Raw genomic sequence first — 22,856 nt, 5'->3', positions numbered from 1 at the left:
CTCTCAATAGTGTCGATTCTGCAGAATTATTTTACAAAAAAAGTTAAAAAAAGAAAAGAAGAAAAAGGAAAAGGCCAAAAAAAGTGGGCAAGAGCTATCTGTCGTTTTATAACAAGTTTGAATGTAAAATATTTTTTTAAAAATGTTATTGCAGGTTCAAAAGAAAGAAAAAAAGAAAATGTTATTGCGGCAAATTCTCTTTTCCCGGGTTTTCCAATTATCAGTTATAATCGACACGTGCATGTAAGCCTAATAAACGACATAGAAAGGAAAATAAAAGAGAGAAAAGTCTCGTGATTGAGAATTAAATTTAAAAATTTCAGAGAAAAGTATTTTAGTGCAGCGATATATAAAAAGTAATTTAATTCTCAATAGGAGATTTATACGTTCTTTTATTTTGTTTTATTTTTTATTTTTGTATTAAGTACATAAATTTACGTTATCACAGGAAAAAATTAATTAATTTTTTTTATTTCAGGTGAGAGCAATGCATTATATCTGAAATCTCTAATGGCCATTCCCCTTATATGTTTTTTTCATGTAGTGCGAAAATGACCTCAATTGATTTTTGCAAACTTTTTGGTTCTGGATTTGTTGTATACGTTTCAGTATAATTTCCACGTACATGATTATTTCTTGGCCCTACTCATATTTTGGCAATAGGACTGGGGCTGCGGTTCTCGAACTTTATGATTCGGATATTGGGACCTCGTAATCTATATAATCAACCGGAATTTGCTCATTTTGTACGCCGACACTGCTAGTTTCGGGATCCTTTAAGACATATTTTGATTATTATTATTTTTCTCGTTTAAGGGTGGTCTATGGAAGCATGGCGCATCTGGTTCATACAGATATACGTAAGGGGACATATCCCATGCGTGGTGCAAGTTCAAGGATCAGCCATCTTTCCGCTCATATTCGCTGAACGGAATCGAGACTTACAGCCATATCGATGCATGTCAAGAGCTCAACTCTATTTTTTGAACAAGTCGTAACTAAAAGACCTCAATGACGATGAATATGAAATCAAGAAAACAACATGAAGGATCAACCACTTTCGGCTAAATATACAAAAAGAAGAAGAAAGGAATCAGGTCATTACATTAGAGTGTTCGATAACATAGAAACTACGGACGTACTGCAATGGTGATGGAAGGCTTTTGGCCCCTTCGCACTCACATGGACATGAGGAGAGGGGGTGTCTCCCTTACTTTTCATGCCCCCCAATTATCTTTTATCGTGCCGTCCCTTCCCGTCCCTTAATACGTAAGAAAGAGGAAGAGGAAACTGAAAGGAAGAACCAAAAAATCTTTAATTTCCGATTATTATTATTATTATTTGATGTTTTATTTTTTGGTTAGGTGGGTAGTCGATAAATGCATGAACGAGCATAAAGACGAGAGAGGAATAGGAGCAGCACTATCTGAACTTTATTAAGGCGGTCCAATTTTAAATCATGCAAAGCACTCTTCCTCAGCAGCCCCCCAATAATTTCTCCCATATTCCCATTTCATTTGGTCATTTCCTAAATTTGTATATGACGACAACTGCATGAAGTAGTTGTAGCCTTGTAGGTGTGGAGACTCTCGATGAGTCCGCATGACTCTGGCCCAATAAAGCGTTACTCCCATGGAGGAAGCGAAAGGCTACGAGGAACTAGAATAAAACAGTAGAGAATTCATTTGTCGGGGAAGAGACAATAATGTAGTAGCGAAGGCCAATTATGAAGGAGAGGAATATCTATAAACCAACCTAATATACAAAAGGTCCATGAGGGTCATAATCGAACCAGTAGCCTAAGAAATACAAAAACCGATGGCACCGGTTGATTCCAATATCCCCACCTGCACATGTTATATATATATATATATATATATATATTGACGCATGAACCAAGAGATTTACAGGGTAAGGAGATTATGGTGAAAATTACATTTTATTTCAATGTGTTCGATGTAATTAGTTGACATCTCAATAAGATTGTATGAGATATGGCATCTCAATAAGATTCAAACTTGAATCAAATACGACATATTTCGTGAAACGTGAATATAACGAAGTATTCTTTCATAAGAAAGTTGGATTATAGATGTCAAATCAAACGCTAGGTGATTGGCTGCATGCATTGGAAACTTCTAATTAATTATTAGCATAACTTAATAATAATAATAATAATTATACTTTTATCATAACCAATAATATATGTCTTCACGTCCGATTATTAATCAATAGAGGGAAGAAGTGGTGATGTTAATTGTCACGTCGCTGTCGTCTCTCCAGTCCCACGCCGACCAATTGGCCTCCTAAGAAGTCCAGAACCATTCTTTTCGGTGTGCTCAGATGATATTTAAAAATTCAATTGTCACAAACTAATTCAAAGTCAAATCAAATGAACCTGTTAAAAGATGAAAAGCTCATAATCGTGAGCCTTTTTTGCTTATAAAACTCGAATCCGGGATTTTTATATTGAATCACTTGAACCCCTTGGGTCATATTTCATGGCCATTATGGTGAATTCCAGTTGTATTCAAAAGTCTTGACTCGAGAGACCGCAGCGAAAATGTACACCAAATTATCAACCAAATATAATCTTTTTTTCTTTTGGGGTAATATTAACCATATATAATATGCACCCCCATCAATGTAAAATATTGTTTCGGACCAAAAGCCATATATTGCGATGTCAATTATTACATGGTATGTTTGCAAAGACCTTATAGTCCTACAAAAATGTATCCTCATTACGGAACAGACAAAAGATAAGACTGTTTTGTACAAACCATTTATACGAGATAACTCATTGATGACACTGCGGGCTCGGGGGGATTATAATTATAAAGGACGTACGATGGGCGTTTCGCGATGATTGGTTGCCATCACTCGGCATCGAGAATTATCGAAGCTCTTAATTTATATTTGCAGAAGTTCTGCGCATTACCTTCACTCGTCTATTGGATCTTTGCCTCCATCTACGTGCATGTTATGGCTAGCTGATGGGGACTCTCAATAGTGTCGATTCTGCAGAATTATTTTACAAAAAAAGTTTAAAAAAAAAAGAAAAGAAGAAAAAGGAAAAGGAAAAGAAAAGTGGGCGACAGCTTTCTGTCGTTTTATAACAAGTTTGAATGTAAAATATTTGTTTAAAAATGTTATTGCGGGTTCAAAAAAAAGAAAAGAAAAGAAAATGTTATTGCGGCTAATTCTCTTTTCACGGGTTTTCCAATTATCAGTTATAAGCGACACGTGCATGTAAGCCTAATAAACGACAAAGAAAGGGAAATAAAAGGAGACGAAAAGTCTCGTGACTGAGAATTAAATTTAAAATTTTTAGAGAAAAGTATTTTAGTGCGGTGATATATAAAAAAGTAATTTAATTCTCAATAGAGGACTTACACTTCCTTTTATTTTGTTTTATTTTTTATCTTTGTATTAAGTACATAAGTCTACGTTATCACCGGAAAATTTTAATTTTTTTTATTTATTTTCAGATGAGACCAATGCATTATATCTCAAATTCCATTTATATGTTATTTTTCATGTAGTACGAAAATGACCTCAGTTGATTTTGCAAACTTTTTGGTTTTGGATTTGTTGTATACGTTTCAATATAATTTCCACGTACATGATTATTTCTTGGTCCTACTCATATTTTGGCAATAGGAGTGGGGCTGTGGTTCTCGAACTTTATGATTCGGATGTTGGGACCTCGTAATCTATATAATCAACCGGAATTCGCTCATTTAACCGGAATTTGCTCATTTTGTAGACCGGCACTGCTAGTTTTGGGATCCTTTAAGACATATTTTGATTTTTTTTTTCCCCTTCTCCTTTGAGGGTGGTCTATGGAAACACGGCGCATCTGGTTCATACAGATATACGTAAGGGGACATATCCCATGCGCAGTCCAAGTTCAAGGATCAGCCACACGTGCTTTCCGCTCATATTTGCTGAACAGAATCGAGACTTACAGCCATGTCGATGCATGTCGAGAGCTCAACTCTATTTTTTGAACAAGTCGTAATGTATTTGTAACTAAAAGACCTCAATGACGATGAATATGAAATCAAGAAAACGCCATAAAGGATCAACCTCTTTCGGCTAAATATACAAAAAGAAGAAGAAAGGTATCAGGTCATTACATTAGAGTGTTCGATAACGTAGAAACTACGGACGAACTGCAATGGTGATGGAACTTGGAAGGCTTGTGGTCCCTTCACACTCACATGAACATAAGGGGGATGTCTCCCTTACTTTTCATGCCCCGCAAAAGCTACCAGTGCTTTTCTTTTCTTTTCTTTTCTTTTCCACCCCAACCACCACCCCCAAATCATCTTTTATAGTGCCTTCCCTTCCCCTCCCTCAATACGTAAGAAAGAGGAGGAAACTGAAAGGAAGAACCAAAAAATCTTTAATTTCAGTTTTTTTTCCTTTTATTTTTTGATGTTTTACTTTTTGGTTAGGTGGGTAGTCGATAAATGCATGAACGAGTATAAGACGAGGGAGGATTAGGAGCAGCACTATCTGGACTTTAATAAGGCGGTCCAATTTTAAATCATGCAAAGCACTCTTCCTCAGTAGCCCCCAATAATTGTCCCCATATTCCCATTTCATTTGGTCATTTCCTAAATTTGTATATGACAACAACTGCATGAAGTATTTGTAGCCTTGCAGGTGTGGAGACTCTCGATGAGCCCACACGACTCTGGCCCAATGATGCGTTACTCCCATGGAGGAAGCGAACGGCTAAGAGGAACTAGAATAAAACAGTCTAGAGGAATATCTATTAACCAACATAATATACAAAGGTCCATGCGGGTCATGATCGAACCGGTAGCCTACGAAATACAAAAACCGATGGCACCGGTTGATTCCAATATCCCCACCTACACATGTTATATATATATATTTAAATATATATATATATATATATATATATATATATATTGACGCAAGAACCAAGAGATTTACAGGGTAAGGAGATTATGGTGAAAATTTGGGAGTCCCCGGGAAGGGTCTCGATTAGCAGGTGAGTGAATCTACAATATGATGATGATGGGCGGGGAGATGCAGTAGCAGCAGAGGCAGTAATAATCTGAGCAGGCCAAAATAGGGTGTCATCACCTCTCGCGGAGCAGCTGATGCTGAAGTGGGGGCTCTTCCTGCGACTGCAGGGGCCACTGCATGGCCTTGGGATGAGCTCTGTTGCTCGTTCGTTGGGAGTGGGTTCGGAGGTCTCCCGTTTGGTGAGAGGGGCATGCTCTGACCATCTTCAAGACCTTGGCCTGTAATATCAGATTATTATTATCTTAAACCGCACTGGGAAGAGTCGGCAATAAATTTTCAAGCATTGAAAATTCCCAAATGGAAATGCCAGCAAAAGAACTGCAATGCAAGTATAGCTAAACTTATAAGGAATTTTATTTGGGTGCTTTGCACCTGGTTGGGAGAACCACAAAGAGTTTTCAAATTCTGTTCTTTCAAAAGCTTAGTTCGAGGAATATAGTTGAAGCCATCGCATTTTCCTTATTTCCTCTCTTTCAAGAAGACACTAAAAATATAAGAGAATTTTTTCAGCGCTCTCCTCAGCCAAAAGGAGAATGTACTCCACGCATCTATTTTGTGCACAGCATGCTGCTCATGGAGAGAGGAAATTAAGTGCTCCATGGTGTAGATGAGAGACAAAATCAGAGAACTCACAATTAGAGTGGGACCAGCCCAACTTCAAATTTTCCCGGTCAAAAACCATTCTATATCCCGTCATGAAGTTATCTGCAGTAAAGAAAAAGACATAGGCAAAGGTTGAAATTGAATAGAATATCATGGGGAAAGAAATCGCGGACCAGTGAGATAAGTTTTAACTGAGAAGACAGACAAAGGGACTCACGTCCTATTGTTCCAATGTCTCCATCTGCAGGTTGTATTGCCAAACAAAATGCAGCAACCCCCTACACCAAACAGATGACCAGATTTTAGATAGGCAATCATCTTTAGAGAATCAAAGGTGCAATTTAGAAAACTATGAAACGTCAGATCGAAGCTCAAGTCTCCAAGCATGATAAATGCCGGCAATAGCAACTTACTAGGAGGAAGTTTACTAATGCTTATTTGAGGTGCTAGCACAAGCAGAAGACAATCAAAAGGCAACCGAGTATTCAATATTATTGTAGTACCCACCTCCATTCCGTAGATCAGAAAAACAGGATCATGAACCACAAAGGTGTTGTTTAGGGGGAACACAAGAGTCAAAGAGGGAACCTTGGGCTTCTCTTTCATACTGTCGAGCAATGTTAACTTTGGTAAGAATGGCACTTTTGAAGAGAAAAAGCATAAGAAAATGATGAAGGTCAAACTCCAGCACGTTTACCTGGATTTGTAGCAATACTTCCAAGGATAGCCTTCACTGCTAGCTCTAGTGGCATTAACTCGCCTATCAAACTGTTACAATTAGATTAATATTAGAAACACCCTATCTTTTGCAACCACTATAAGTTCACTACAAAGATAAGATACCTCATCTGCAATTCTTTCATAAACTGCATTTGGTAGAAAGGTGAATGAGGCCCCACTATCGACCAGTGCATTAAAATCTGACTGTTTAAGACAAGAGTTCCCGATACAACATGCCTCCACCCCAACAATGTAAGTTTCACTGGACAAAAAGATGAACCAGTCATGATCACACCCTCATACACAACCATATAAACACAATACCGGAGAAAAGTTCTACTAAACAGAATGTGTAAAGGCACAGGAATGATCATACTATTTCCCATTTAGGGGCAGGAATGGCGTGTTCTTCTGGGATACTGGACCCTGATCCCCAAAAAATATTCTCCCTGAGTCATCTTCATCAAAGCACATGGAGAAAGAGTTGCGGACCAATCCTGCTTTGGCAAGAATGCTAGGGACTGAAATTTCTCCAATTCCCAAGCCAATAAGACCATCAGGAGCAACGCCATCCAAGTAGCCGCCGCTTTGCTTCATACCACACCTGTGAGCAGTTAAAAGGGATATATTTAATGGGCAACCCTTCCAAGCAGAAACTTACTTGCCAGTGAGACAGCAATAGAACAATCATGGATTATTATTGGACAGAAAAGTGGTGAATAGAAGAGCAGCCACACCCTAGAATGATAGGAGCCTTCACAGAATGGTTTGATCCACCATTACTGCCAGATGAAAGATGCAATACGTCCTGAACAAGCAGTCCAGAAGTCGATGTGTTTTCAGAGTAGTAATTGACTGTGTAAGGGCATGACTCCTTGGGACTTTTGCAGTTTGGGCCCAATTCACATAGCTGATGGCTGCAGGGTAGGTGCTCGCTGGTGCTCGAAGAAGATGGACTATATTCATTCAGATCTCTATCCTGCACAATAGATTGCCCCATATACAAGGGAGCACCTGCCAATCAATCATCGGAAATAAGTGCTAAACCTGTTACCAAGTTCTTACTGAGACATGACAACTCCATTGATGGACATGCTCAAAAGGAGAGCTGTCGCATGCGACCTGTTACCAAGCTCTAAGTTGCTCAGTCTATCTCTCCCTCTGGCACTCTCAATCACATACACACAAACACGCACAAACAATTACAAGCACGTGCCATGTGCTGGTTCCTCTGCAGTGTCTTTGTGTAGCAAAATACTTAGTTACCATGTGGAGAATCAAGAGAAATTACACATTTGTAGACACAACCCATCTCCACCCACAATTATAACTAAATACAACATCCCAAGATTCAGAAAACTGTCAGATGATATTGTGGAAGCTCGAGAGGAATATTGATCTTCTACGTGGCAGTGGAAAACCAACCATTGAGCTACAGCTATTAGCATTGTGCCCCAGTGTCGTGCCCCAGTGTCATTAATACTTCTCAATGTCGAAATTTACATTGATTCACATTCACAGCAGACATAGTTATGGCTGTTTAACACATGGTCAGATAAGTTGGAGGGACATTTATGCAGGACCCTTTTTAATATCGGCCAAGGCATGCTGATACTCTCGTTACAGATTTTACTTGAGGAAAGCGAATGGAAGTACCAAAACTAAGAATTTCTAATGAAGAAGAGACAGAAGCAAATTACCAGACTGTTATAGTAACTGGCAGAAAGGGGTGCACATTGCACACATTCACACGGAAGCCAAAGTAGATCACTGCCCGCATCCAGCGCAACAAGGAAGGCAACATTTGGAGTCCCCACATCAATCCATGTGTAATGTAACCTGGAAATTGGAAAAATAAAAACACGAGATGCAGGGGATTAGCACCCATGATAATCAAATTAGCAAATACTTTCCAACAAGACGGCCATGGAGACTCATAGACCCGCTCAATAGCAGAACATACTCAATGACTGCACCATGGGATAGGTAGTCCATACTTAGAAATGTGTTGCTTCACGAACGAGCGTAATGAAAAGAAGACCATGGCAGATGTCCAAGCACAAGCACATCTATTATAACAGGCATCTAAGCATGCATTCGACCTCAAAGAATTTTCATCACGCAAGGGACAGGACAAAAATATATTCTTTTTCAACCAAATAATGAACTCACTCTTACTGTAAAAAATTAGTGAATATGCAAAAAAAAAAAAAAGGGAGCTACTTGGTTGACGAAGTCTAGGCACAGAAGTCCTGCACAGTCGAGTCAAAGCAAACGGCAGAATTCCATATAATAAAGCCAAACTGCTAGCACCGATAGGGGAGGAGGAGAGTAGGAATCCGACCATCCGAAATCGTTCCCAAGCGACATCGTTTTGCTGCCTTCGGAAGGGAAAAGCACCTCATAGTGGGTACCGAGCTTCATGTTCTGCCGCTGGAAGTCGCTGCTCACGAGCAGCTGGTAGTACTCCACACTCCTTTTCTCCGGCCACGAGCCGGTGGCATTCCCACCTCCACCTCGCGAAACCCTAAGCGCCTTCACCTCCTCGGAGAACCGGTGGATCAGCCGCGACGAGAAGGTGACAGCTCGCCCGGTCTCAGCTAAGAGGCCCGACGCCAGAAGCAGGAGCTGGAGCACCAGGACTGCCATGGCCGGCGGCCGAATGATCGGAGCACCGCCTGGAATATAGAGGTTCAACAAGTGTGGGAAGGTAGCAGGGGGCGAGATCTAGGGTTTTTGGAGCGCAATGCGGGGATTCCGGCATCCAGAGCCGCCGAGAGGGAGCATTGAGTGCGGAGTACGGAGCTCCGAGGAACGGAAAATAGTGGTGGGGATGAAGAAAATGGAGCTGAAAAGTGGCAGAAAGGAGCTGAAGAACACAGTGGAATGGTAAAGTTTGCAGGTCAGTGAGTGAACTGAGCTGAGGAGGGAGAGAGAGAGAGAGAGAGAGAGAGAGAGAGAGTGAGAGAAGTGAAGAGAGAGAGAGAGAGAGGAGGACGACGACGGAGGAGGAGGAGGAGGAGGAGGAGGAGGCGCAGTGCGCACCCTCCAGCGCGACAGTATCGGGATGCGAGCGGAAGTTTTCTTCGTTAATATTTGTTTCCTAAAAATTTATGCTTCGTTTATTTTTTCGAATTAAAATTTTTGCCCTTGCTAAATTATCTCGCTATTCGTTAGTTTTCTGTCTTTTACTCCAAATATTTTTACAAATTTTTTCTTAATAATTATTAAAATTAATTTTTTAATAATAAAAATTTTCACCTATTTCGTCTTCATTTTCTTAAAATTGAATAGAGTTAAATAGAATAACAACTTTACTATGAAACTAAACGCAAATTTAATGTTATTTAATTAACTTGGCATTTTTTTATATTTAGAGTTTTAAGATTTTAAAAGAATACCTTTATATGCAAAAGTTAAAATATGTTTCCATCAATCTCATAGCTTCATCTCATATTCTTGAGCTAAATGCAACTCTTAAAAAAAGATAAAAATGAATTTGAGATTATTTTTAGTGATAAGTAAATTTCAAGTACAAAATGAAAAAAAAATTCCTCGTTCCTAACAAATTGTTATCCATTAAGCAAGGAAAACTCTATTTAAAGTTAAAATTTTATGCCTCTACTCATATAAAAATGAACTAACTGATCAATTACTCAGCTAATCTTTATAATTAAATATTATTACTGTTTTCTTTGAGATTATTTTAATATTAAAATTTGGGTATAATATAATTATTTTTAAGGAGACTGATATATTATTACGAGAAGAATGTGAATTCAATGATCGTACTTTGAAAATCATTAAAAAAATTGAAAGATTTGTTGCTGGCATGAGATTGATGATTTTACCGACTATCATAAGATTCCTAGAAATTTTATATTTGGATCATAAAGTCAGTGGAACGGGCAAGGAGATTTTACGTTTGGAGACAGATGGATTATGGTAGTTGGGACAATGCAAATAATTACGGTTTAGAAAGTGCAGTGTGCAATATGAGGGAAAAAATTTGGGATGCCCTTTTTTTTTTTTCATTTTATATGTAGTGACTAGAGGAGAGGAGAGGGTAGAAGACGACAATCTTGATCATGTCGTTTGTTGAAGTTGAGGTCGGTGGGTGAATTATTTTTTACTTCTTTTAATTAATTAAATAATTTTTTGGGTACTCCGAAGCTCGATGCCGACTAATCCAACACAAATTGGGTGGACTCACTTTTAGGGTTAAAGTTTTTACGAGCATGAACTTTCATTGCTTATTTTAATTTCTTATCACTTAAAGGAGAATATGGGTCTAATTACTTAAATAATTTACATGAAATTAATAGATTTAAGATTAATTAGTCAATTATCAACGTTGATTGATTCAAGCGGTTCAGTATTTTTTTCTGATTTGATTGGACTAATCGGATTCGATTAGATTTTTAAATATTAGATTCACAAGAAAAAAAATATGAATTAATTAATTAGAGAAAATATAATTATAATGATTGATTAATAGTAAAGGAGAAGAGGGAGGGAGTTAGGGGAAAGCGAAAGTCATACAAGACGATGATTTGGGGGGCCGGGGGGGTGGGGCCTACTGCGACCCGCATAGACATGGGAAGAAATACAGACAGTGACTGCGCTTTGAGGAGGCGACACGTCAGTGGTCCCGACCGCCCTTTACGTGTCAGAGACAGACGACTCCTGCTCCGATTGGGGCCCGCTCTCCTTTGACGGTGTCCGCGTGTCCGCACCTGGTCCGTTCCCTCCAGCGAAACGGGTGGTGGTGGTGGTATAGCCTTACGAGGTCGAGGCCTGCTACGATGCGGCCCGGCTTTCGTGGTCTGGTCTTCCAAAGGCCTTCTTCGCTCGATCAAACCACGCTGGGCCTCCCAGACCTATTTAGATGATTCTCAGGCTCAGCCTATGGGCTCGAGACGGCTCAGCCACTCGATCACACCACGGCAGTCTCTGGCTGGCCCTGTGATGCCGCACTCCTGTGTTGCGGTAGCATGTCGGGGAAAATGTCAGTCTCATAATTTCCTCGAAGACTGGGTGATGGCAAAGATTGATACCAAACCAAATATGGTGTAGTAGGCTAATAGCAAAGAGAAAGGGTCGGTACGATGAGTGAATATGAAACGTGAACTCGACCTCATTATTGCTCTCGCATCCAAGGAGGAAAGAAGTTGTCATACATGATGGGAGAAATACAAATTCAACTGCATTGTTTTCAGTTTAGTATCCACCCCAGAGAAAGAATATATGTATACATAGCAGCTGCTTACAAAAGAATAGAGAGTAACTGGACTGACTATTGTTTTACAAAGAAGGAAAATACAGTCACTAACGAAGCTCAAATCCTCCAAAGCAAAGGAAACAGCGTATATACACAACTGACACAGTCGACAAATAATAATTATTTATATATTAAAAAAAAAGAGATATTCGAAGCAAACCAAAATTATTAAGGAAAAAAAAAAAAAGGAATTCCTTTCTTGAGCAATTCTCTCCTCCTCCCTCTCCCTCCCTCCCAAGAATCAGTTTTACCTTGACAGAGAACTGTTTGGTGTATGCAGTGTAGATTTTCACTCATTTATTGGACCACTGGAACTCGATCTCCAAGTTCCTTGAGGGCCCGCTCTTGCTCTCGGGCAGTAAGGTGTACTCTCCAGCGACAGCTCCGAGCATTACGACCCGATCGATCTGAATTGTCACTTTTCCGAATGAACTCTGTTGACATCATGGGAGAAATAGAGTTGAGGAACCTTTCTTTTCTATAATCAATAGAAAGTCAACAAGAAATTATGTTATACCTTCCCCATTTTGCTTTTATTCTTGCAGGAGATGTGAAGCTTTTGGCCCTTTGGAGGACTTTCAAAGGACCACGAGAAGCTCTCATCCCACTCCGGGTTGGGGCCGGTCGAAACAACCTGATCAACCAAGATCAACACAATCAAGAGAGTAAAGGGTTAAGCTGCCAACCAGTCCAGGAACTAGGACAATTTGATGCGGGAAGAAAAACGTTATAAAAAAAAAAAAGAAAGAAGACTCCATTTGGAGTATCAAAAGGGTCAACCTTGATATATTTCAAGGCCATGATTTGATAATACTAGTATGTTTCACAGAGAACTAGCTACCGGCCTAGGTCCACCTAATGTGATAATGACCAGGCCAATTGTGCTCTTCACATGTTCACTAGTATTCCGTTGACTATCTTTATATCCAGAAAGCGAATCCCTGTGTCTTAGAACTGTTTTTCCTTCTTGCGAATGACTAAGCTCAGGCAACAATATTAGAAGTAGACAGCTGGTTCAGTTGGTTCTTGGCAATGGATCAAATTGTACATGAGAACTAGAATGAATTGCCCGCTCACCCTAAACTAAACCGGCTCGATGTCCGGCTTCAACCATAGTTTGGACTATCATTCACCTCATTATGCTGAATTTCACTGAACTGCATTAGAAGAAGAAAGAAGTAATGAACACACAAATGCGAAGGGCACTTGCCTTAGTTTGCCTTGGTGGGTTGTTGCCGAGCGTGAGCTTGCAGTAGACGCTAGGGTTACCCACAGATTGCTTCATGTTGTTCCCGTGCTTGATGATCACGACCAAGGTACCGGGCAAACACTGTAAAAGGAATTCCGCCTTCTCCTGGAACCTAGGTGGGCCTGACTGGATCAAGTACTGCAGTAAAGGAATTGCTTCTGAAGCAGCAATAGCCTGGGCTTTAGAAATTTCAGGACCGCAAGCTGTCCAAGCTTGCCTCAGCAGAAAAAGCGCATCCAAGGCGGCCTCTTGGGTGGCCTCAGACCCTGTCTTGAGAGCCGTGACTAAGTGAGCGATACTGAGCGTTGCAGGGTCAGAAGCTCGTAGACGAGGGAAGTTGGCGAAGAGTGCATTTAAGGCTTTCAGATACTCCTCGTGAACAGTTCCAGTGGCCCATAGGTCCTTCTCAATGGCAGCTGCAACAAACAAATTATTTCAGGATGCAAGAAAATATTCCTACAGAGGTAAGAACTGATTATTGAGAACAGCGAAAAACTATCCAAGGTACTTCTTGAAAAATAGTTGTGCATACTCAGGTTACAATGAGATAACCTATGTGAACAAGGTAAAGAAATTTTGTAGAGTCAATGATCTGAGCCTCTTTAAGGGAAATAAGGAAACAAATATAAAGCAATCATAGCAGACTTAAATTGCAAATTAAGTACTTCACATTTAAAGAAAGAAGCTCCTTTCATGATGCTACCAAAACTGCACAATGAATTGCACTCACAAGTTATAGTTCTGACTGTTTCACTAGATGCATACTCTTGAATGGTATGATTGGAGAATAGGAGCTTAACAAACATCGCTGCCTGAACAGAGGTATCTGGATCACTCGAACCAATCAGATCCAAGACAACTTGAACGCCACCAGCCTCTGCAACAGCTCTTTTATTTGATCTGCTGTACATCACTAGGTTCTGTAAAGCACATATTGCGACCACCTTCATCTCTTCAGTAGGTTGCTCTTCAAGCACGTTGACTAATGCCCGACAAGCTGACACAGCATCTGCACTTCGAGCAAGACCCTCATTCTGGAATATATCTCCAAGTGCAAGAGTAGCAAGTAATCTCGCCTGCTGATTTTGAGTTTGTGGATCGAGGAGGTACTGGGATAAGGGTAAGATTGCAGATTTCGTAGCCTTTGATTCCCTGATCTTCACGTTGTTGAGCAAAACTTCAAGCAACCTTGTTGCTATTTCCTCATTTTGGTGAGACCCAATTAGTTCCAAAAGGGCCTCTATGGCACCACTCTCCGCCATGGCTTCAGCACTAGTCGAATCATCGCTCTCCAGGACCAGAAGAGCATTCAATGCACCGGTTACTGTGCCTTCTAAGCCTGAATGGAGCAATCTGACTAACACAGCAACAGGAACCTCCAGGTAAAATTCCGAACTGAACTGCAAGATACGGGTTAAAACAGATGCTGCAGATTCCCACAGAGCATGGGGAAGCAGAGGATCAGTCTGCAGTATCACTTTAGATAGCTCTGAAACTCCACCCTCTTTAGCAATCTCATTGGGCCACATCACTGCTAGGCTTTCCAGAGCCTTCACGGCTCTCTGCTGCAGCATATGAATGCCAGATGCAAGGACCCGAACGAGGGGACCAATCACTTGATGCATAACCGGATCCTTCTGTAGATGCTCTTCCATGAGAAGGTGCGATAGCAGCTCAGCAGCCAGCTGTTGAACAGCCGGCACAGGAGAATCGAGCAAAGGGATTAGAGGTTCTATAGCCAGGTGAGAAGTCAAAGCATAGTCAGCCCGGCATTGGGCATGCTCCAAGATATTCACAAGGACCTGCAACGTGCTGTGCTGACCATCAGGACCAAATTCGAGTCTTGGGAGCAGCTGGAAAAGGGGCCCCACCACTTTTGCAGCAGAGGGTCCCTTAGCAATGCCTGCATTGTTGGTCAGTATGCGGAGAAGTTCCGCAAAAGCTGTGCAGAGAAAGTCTGGAGCTTCGTGCAGGATCTCAAGGATGCTCTCAATTACACCAGCCTTCACCATCTCCATCTTACAAGCAGGTCTGTCTTTCCCCAACTTTACAAGTGCTCGAGAGATTGCTTCATGAAGCAAGTAGTTTCTACCGTATAGAAGGCCAACGAGAGGAACAACTGCACCATGTGCAGCTACCAGTTCCGCCAGCTGCTCATCTTCAACGAGTTTCTCCAACGCTCGGACAACCGACTGGTGTGCAGGACTGAATTCAGTGACAAGGAGGGAGACCAAAGGCTCGACGCAGCGAGCTGCAGCCATCGTGGACCTGATTCGAACATTTCCAAATAATACGCAGCATAACTCAGCTGCATCACCCTTCAAATCCATAGAGCAGTTCGAAGAAAGAATCTTGCAGAGAACTTCCACGGCATTCATCTCCACATCAGCAACAGCAAGAGCTCTTGATGGGTTCTCACTCAACAGTCTGACCAAGGCAGCTATAGCTGCATGCTGTTCCCTTTCCATACCAGTGCTGAGAATCTCCACTAAGGGTTGAACCGCTTGTCGAGTCATTTCTGCATTCCGGATATGATCAGCAGAAAAGAGGCTCTCCAGAGCCTTAGCAGCACTATAACGAGCACCTCTCCCTCCAAGACGTAACACTGCTACCAGTTGACCCACTGCACCCAATGCAGATTCATGTTTCCGTATTTCAGGGGTGCAAAATAGGATCCCTAGGAGATCGGTAGCAGCTTCTTCAGTAGCATCCTGTGGCCCAAGTGAAAGATACTTGGTCAAGGCTTCCAGAGCACCTGCCTCAACCATTGAGATTTTGTTGGAGGGGCAGTCTTTTGCAAGCTGAGTCAGAAGCCCAAGCGCAAGGAAAGGTGCACCTGGTCGATCTGGAATTGGTTTGAGCAGATCAACAAGAGCTGGTATTGCTTTTCGAGAAGTGGCACCCACCCTTATGTCTTCAACCCGGAACAATCTCTCAAGCGCAACTTGTTCTGGGTAGTGGACCAGAGCGAACTCTCCTGACAATTCCAAGAGATGTGATATATCATCATCAGCACAGCCAAGCAACATAATGAGCCCACTTGCAGCGCCAGAATTTGCTACAGAAAGTAAGGTTCCCCTGCTGCCATTGCAGACTAGGCTGGCCATTGCTTGTGCAGCAAAATATCTATTTGCCGACTCCTCTGCCTTCAACAAATTCGCCAGCACCGGTATAGCTTTCATGGTGGCATTTGCTCTTATGATATCTCTATCTTGAAATAGAATTGCCAGAAGCAAAGCACTGATCCATATACTGGTATCCTCCTTGTAATCAATCTGCATGAATAATCAAATCAGGACCGTGATTGAGCATGCATGGTCTTTCTTTCACAAAAGACTTTCACCAAAAAAGAAATGGAAGATATATTGAAAGAAAATTGAATACCTGAGCATACTGAGAGGAATAATGTGAGATTTTATCTGTGAGGACTTCAACAGCACCAGCTTCCATGATTACGATCCTAATCTTTTCGTCACGACTGGCAAGAACAGACAACAACCATATTGCTAGGTTGGCACCAGATATTACTGTTGTGATGCTTTTATTTGATTCGTCGTTCTCTGCTTCTTCCACATTGCGCCTGCAAATACTTATGGATTCTTTGCCATCAATGCCCTGGTTTACCTCTGCAGAACTGATAATGGTAACGAGAGACTCAATGAGAAAAGCACAGGAACTGGACTGATTAAGATCCTCCACTATTCTCTGGTAATTGACTTTTGCAGCACAAACAAGCAATGCAGTTCCCCCAATTTTGACTTTAGGGTTTGTGGAATTTATTATTCTTGTAGCAACTGATGTGATGCATCCAGAGGAGCCGGCAATTGAATCTCCTAAAACAAGAGACTGATCGTGGCAAAGCCGAGATAATATCTCGATAGCTTTGTCCTGCAGCGAGTGTTCTGCATCAGGAATTGACAAAACTATTGGCGCTATGCTTTTCGGAACTTCAGATAAAACTGCCCATGCAGGCTTTACATGCCCGCTGGCTCCTGACCTCGAAAGGATAGAAAGTGCATCAAGTGCCTCTGACACAGCAACTCGATCATTACCAGCAGATTCAAGGAGAGAAACCAATGCAAGAACTGTTCCGGAACGATTCACATAATCAGTCAAGGGAGAGTCGATTTTCCTAGATTTGAGCAACCGGGCAATTGCAGCTGCTGCATGAGTCTTTCCAGCAACCGTGCCTTCACGCAAAACCCTGGTGGCAGGCAAAATAACTTCTTCAGCCACAGCTTTCTCTGATACTTCACTATCTAAGATAAGATTTGCCAAAGCACATGTTGCCTGCTCCGCAACCTCTAGGTTTGAAGAGTTTGCTAGTGCAACCAAGGGGGCTAATGCATCCTTTGCAATTGCAGTGACATCCTTGTTCACCTTAATTGAAAGAAAAATTGCAGCCAGGCAACGCGAGGACTCCACCAAGATGTTCTCCACTTCGACATTCAACAATTTCAAGACAGGCCATAGAGCTTTCACAGCAATATTACTCTCCCGCAAGTCTTTTCTGTGATTGAAAATTCCAGCTAGGGCAGATGCTGACTTAGCTTGGGTTTCCTCTTTAGTAGAGCTGAGAATCTTTATCATTGTCTCAATGGCGTCATTCGCTGCGCTACCTTCCCGTAAGATATCACTGAGAGGAGCCACAGAAAGCATGCTTCTCAGAGCATCCAAGACATAAACCTTAGATTCCGGTAGCTCACTCGTCAATAAAGCTGTGAGCTGGCTTATAGTTGCAGTATCAGATTTATGAATGAGATGGTTCAGTGTCTTCGCAGCAATTTCTTTCCCATTTGCACTTCCATTTTTCAGTAGCCAAAGCAAAGCAGGAACAGCATCAGCACTTTCAACACATGCACGTATATCTTCACTGTGATTACAAAGATTTCTCAGAATCAAAGCCGAATCTTCTTTGGCTTTTACTGATCCTATCTCTAGAATTTGAACAAGCGGAGGAATTCCACCAGCAGCTGTGATCGCCCATTTACTTTCGTCATTCTCATTGGACAAAAGACATAAGAGAGCAACCACACATTCTTGCTGCTGCTCTGACGACAGCCCAAGGAGAGAGATCAGCAATTGCACACCTTCACGACCCTGAAGAGCACGCCATAGACTGCCTTCATTGTTGCAAAGTGTGAGAAGAGCTCTTATAAGCTCATCCTGAACTTCATTTGCCGCCATTGTGATCAAACCAACAAGCAACCGCTTTGCATCAGAATTTCGAAGTTTAGGTGAGAGCACAGTGTTGCTATACAAACTGGCAAGGGCTTCGATCGTACGCTCCTGTACAAGAAATGGTAGGCGAGGTTTAAACTGGTTAATTAGCGTTTGCTCAACAGCCACAGGATCTGAGGCACGCATAGATTCTGCTTTGCTGTCGTATATCATGAGGGCTGAAGCTAAAGCTCCTAAGATGTCAGCAACCTGCGCCGGTGAATTGCACGATTCCAGACTCTGCCCAAGGCTTGAGATGACATATGACAAGCCACCAGAGATGTTTGCGAGGGCACACATTGCATTCTCCTGCAATGCCTGAGCATATTCACCCTGCATAAATTCTTTTGAAGGAGCTATTGTAGCATTTATCAGATCAGGAATTCCATTAGAGCTTGCAATCTTTTGTCTTGCTTCTTTGCATTGTGCAGAAAGAGATTTAAGGGCATTAGCTGCTTCTGCTCTTACGGGAGCTTCATTTCCCGGCCCCAACAATTTGAGGAGATATTTAGTTGTATCTGCAGCCAACACCTTTGGACAGACAGATGCATCTTCAATCATCATGGATGCAAGAAGAAAGCAGACATTGGCTTGAGTGCTTGATTGTCCGCTCGTAAGCAACTTTACAAGGATATCCACCCCACCAGCCTGTATGGTTGCAGGCCAGAATCCCTCAGTACTGCTGGAAAGGCTCCTTAAAGCTCCAGTCAACAGGCTGTCAACTAAGTTTCCAGCCTTGAGCCCCTTTGATAGTTGCTCCCACAAAACAGGGACAACACCTTCGGTGGAAAAGATCTTTGATCCAACATGATCTTTAGCACCACCTTGCGAGACGGCATAAATGGTCTTTGCAGCTGCAGTTTGACCTTCTGCAGAGCTAGACTTAAGGAGTCCAAGCAATGGAGGGATGCATCCTCCCAACAGAACTTTGACACGTAGATCATTTTCCTTACACAGAGACCCCAAAACTGTTGCTGCCTGTATCTTCACTCCCACTGATCCAGAACGGAGCAGGGAAACAAGCACTGGAACAGCCTGAGAATGGGATGCAACAGCACTGAAGGCATTTTCACGCGTATCAATAAGATCCAGCAGTTGTCTCAATGAATGCTCTTTCTCTTGAGCAGAAGATGAAGTCTGCCGCAACTGCTCAATGCATTGTGCTACACTTGCTATAGTCCCATCAGGATCCTCCATGCTACTTGAACGGTCTCTGCAAGATAATGAACAATATAAGGTACTGAGGTTGAATCTTCAGATATCTTAATTTTTGCATGATATTAGCATCAGTTGAGTTGCAATTGAGAGTTGCTTCCAAGGGCTCTACAATAAGTAGTAGCTAGGAAACAACTTTCAATAATCGCTTTTTAAGAAAAGGCTAAAGGATGAGTAGTGAAAATATAGAATTATATATGCACATGCACATATGCTAGGTTCAATCATAGAGAAATGTAATGGTGCAAACAAAAGGATATCAAATTAAGTGAATGAGAAAGGATATAGAAGAAACAGTTATGGATTGGTTCTTTCATTCTTACTGTAATAACCAAAATAAAAAGCATTTTTCAAATGGGTGAAACCTCATTATCTGAATTCCAGCCAGAGAGTCCTGCTGTTTAGCTTCAACCAGATAATTGCACTTGGCCAGAGAGAGAGAGAGAGAGAGAGAGAGACAATTGGACAAGCTTGTTGGAAATAGACGGCGCAACATCTCCGAAATGAGACATTCAAGCAGAAGCAGTAAAGAAATGACCTTAGCACTTCAATGGAGTTACCACATTAGAAATGCCAAACCATCGCAACTTGCAAACTAGGATCAATGGAACAGTTGCATCTAAAGCTAACCGCACCCACATGGCCCCATGATATCAAATTTTTAAGCTTCCTTTAATCAGCAATTTTTAGCACCAAATAAAAAAAAAAAAAACAGAGAGAGAGAGAGGGGCAGATGCAGGCATTTGCGGCTCCTATAGTATACTAGAAATGCAGGACTGAACATGAAATAAAGCAAATAAAGCAGATAGCAATCAATTTCAGTCTTAAACAGTCTGTAGACTTCACCAACCTCAAGCCCATCTTAATTACAGAATGTGGAGTAGGGGGCTCTGAATCATGAAGTTTTCCATCTCCATTTCTTTCCTGCACAAAACAAGACATGAACAAGTGAGTAGTGAAAATCTACCGCGCATTATATGTACTGCATAGGACTGAAGGACACAGAAGGCAAAAAGTTTATAGAGTAAAGCTTTAATTGAAAAAGGAAAAAGAGAAGCAACTGGAACCTTCAGACACAGTCAGCAAGCAAAATTCTAGTTTCATGGTGGAAAGGAGCAGCATCAGACTTAATGCTAAGCTCTTCTGAATCTCGTATGGTATAAGAATTTAGAAAGAGCCATAACAGACACAACTAGCCGGCTGTTGAGGTGAATTTCCACAACAGTTGACATCAGATCACAAATTGTTCGTACAATTCAAGCCATTCCATATCATTATCATAACAGTCAATTCTTGATGCTATAACCGAAACAGAAAACAGGTAAAAGAGCAATCTAATGCAATGGCAACCTGGAGTACACCCGTTAAGAGCCTCCTTGAGTACATACAAAAGAAGCGCATCCAAGCAAGATCAAAGACATCAGATCCATCTACTGAATGAATATTCATGAGAAGAACTGTATAATACATTCGGTTGAAAGTGACAGCAACACTGATCTCACCGGCTGCTGCCTTTCCGGACTTTACAATTCAATAATCTTAGAAAGTATCTGCTTGGAATTCAAGTGAATGAAGACTGAGAAGAAGCAAAGAGTCGGCTCATAATTACCAGATCACTAGCGACATGGCCGCTGCCATTGCTGGCAGCGAACCTCCAAGCCAGTGTTGCCGCCAGCTTTGCTTCGCTTCACTTCACTCCACTCCACTTCAAGACTTCCGAGTCAAAAGAGAATCAACAGAGCTCCTCGCCCCCTCTCCAGATCTACCTCTCAGACCGAGTCAAAGCATCAATACTCCCTGCAATTCAACCAATGCACATCCAAATCGTTAAACTCGACCCCACGGAATTACGGATCAGGCACAGTAACTCCATTCCAAGCTCGACTGAAAGCAAAAGGCAGCACGAACCAATGATCCAACAACCAATTACAGGACCACTCGAGCTGAATCGAAGTAAACGCAGATCGAACGGTTGGACTCAACAGCATAAAGGACAATAGACCGAGCTAGAATCTAAGCGAACTTCCACTTCCTCGAGCTATTCTCGATCTCCGAGCTACCAAACGGGACAGGAAACGCAATCCGCGTACCAAATCAGAAGGAGCATCAGCATTCAAGCTGAGCAGAGACTGAGAAGACCGAGAGAGCTGAATCAATCAGGAGGCAATGGCATACAAAGCACAAACTGAAAAGCACTCAGAAGCTCAGAGAATCCATCAGAGAGTGGGCGAAATCTGGACCTTAGATGCCGTGAAAGCGGCAATGGCTATCAATGCAAGACGCAGCAAATGCAGAGAGAGAGAGAGAGAGAGAGAGATGACCTTATCACGCAGAGAGAGAGAGGGGGGAGGGAGAAGATGCAGAAATGGATTTCGTAGAAGAGAAGCGAAATCAAAGCAGCGACGAAGATGAGAGATAGTAATAATGCAGAGAGAGAGAGAGAGAGAGAGAGACTGTTCTTTCTTTTCTCTGTGTATGAGTGTGTTTTTGGTTGCGGATTTTTTTTTTTTCCGTAATCGTATTTTTGGTTCAGAGCCTCACCGTCGGCTCGTCAGTGGACCACCGACAATTAATCGCTGTCCAATAGCTGAGCGGCTTCGGCTTGAAATCCGGCTCGGCTTGCAGTGACTCCGTTTTCCGGTTTTCTTCGTAAACGGTTCTAACCTCGCCGCATGAAGAAAATTATGATGAAACCCCTTGCCATGAATATAGACCGAGAGTTGAAGCCCATAATTACGCTCTTACATATTGATCGTGTTTGTTGACAATATATGATTTAATAGATTTTTGCTAGTAACATCGAGTTTCTAAGTAGAAACGATAGAGGGTCTACAAAATCGAATCGTAAAATCGTAAGTTTTTATGAATAATGAATACATTGTTTCAAAAATTATTTTTTATGCGTCTTTATGAATTATAAGTTTATAACCTTATATAAAGTAAAATTGATAATCATTTTACATTACTTATGATATCCCACGAGACAAACTAAGTATTTTATTCATATTATAGTTTCTAAACCTTGATTTTGCACAAAAAGGTGAGGTTAGGAGGAAGTTTAGACTTATCCACTTTTCTATGTCTTAAGAGCTAAAAATTCAATCAATCCCCTTAAATTGAGATAAAAATGATAATAAATTAGTTCGATATTTGACTTGGTAGAATTGAGTTTCTATCGATTTTTACTAGATAAAGTCTCAATATTTATACGAGTCTACAAAATTTAGTTTCTATGGCTAGGTGAACTCGTCGTAAAAAGTAAAAACTTAAAATCGTAAGTTTTTAAGAGTTATAATCTAGTTTTTGACAACATTAAATATGATTTACAAAATTATAAGAAATCTTTTATATTTATTTTATGGAATGTGAGAAATCTTTTATATTTATTGAACCTTAAATCATACTAGTCACATTTTATCATTGATTCTCTCCAATTCGATAAAAACAATGTTATCCAAATACACTTATATGAGATTAAAAATATGAACAACGAGATAATTT

General features: G+C 41.2%; 2 protein-coding genes across 4 annotated transcripts; both read right to left on the bottom strand.

Annotated features, from left to right (window-relative positions):
• Positions 1–4,757: 4,757 nt before the first annotated feature.
• On the bottom strand, positions 4,758–9,466 carry LOC116208241 (aspartic proteinase-like protein 1). Its single transcript, XM_031541587.1, has 10 exons — positions 8,735–9,466; positions 8,091–8,229; positions 7,128–7,369; positions 6,767–6,994; positions 6,514–6,652; positions 6,368–6,438; positions 6,178–6,277; positions 5,888–5,948; positions 5,701–5,772; positions 4,758–5,285 (listed from the first exon to the last, which is right to left on the bottom strand). Exons 1-10 carry the CDS (start codon positions 9,037–9,039, stop codon positions 5,023–5,025), a joined length of 1,620 nt encoding a protein of 539 aa, XP_031397447.1. The 5' UTR covers positions 9,040–9,466; the 3' UTR covers positions 4,758–5,022.
• A 2,067-nt stretch (positions 9,467–11,533) lies between these two features.
• On the bottom strand, positions 11,534–21,833 carry LOC116208455 (protein CELLULOSE SYNTHASE INTERACTIVE 1). 3 transcript variants are annotated; one of them, XM_031541913.1, is made up of 8 exons: positions 21,677–21,833; positions 20,965–21,152; positions 20,206–20,279; positions 16,305–19,353; positions 13,651–16,195; positions 12,882–13,336; positions 12,189–12,305; positions 11,534–12,105 (listed from the first exon to the last, which is right to left on the bottom strand). In XM_031541913.1, exons 3-8 carry the CDS (start codon positions 20,214–20,216, stop codon positions 11,965–11,967), a joined length of 6,318 nt encoding a protein of 2,105 aa, XP_031397773.1. In that variant the 5' UTR covers positions 20,217–20,279; positions 20,965–21,152; positions 21,677–21,833; the 3' UTR covers positions 11,534–11,964. The 3 variants fall into 3 exon arrangements, with proteins under 3 accessions (XP_031397773.1, XP_031397774.1, XP_031397775.1); XM_031541914.1 differs by having other exon boundaries at positions 21,596–21,815; XM_031541915.1 differs by lacking the exon at positions 21,677–21,833 and adding an exon at positions 21,446–21,559.
• Positions 21,834–22,856: the final 1,023 nt, after the last annotated feature.

Source organism: Punica granatum, chromosome 5 (genome assembly GCF_007655135.1).
Source record: "Punica granatum isolate Tunisia-2019 chromosome 5, ASM765513v2, whole genome shotgun sequence".
NCBI classification, from domain to species: Eukaryota; Viridiplantae; Streptophyta; class Magnoliopsida; order Myrtales; family Lythraceae; genus Punica; species Punica granatum.
Note: the sequence above shows the minus strand (reverse complement) of the source record. Positions and strands in the feature narration are given on the sequence as shown.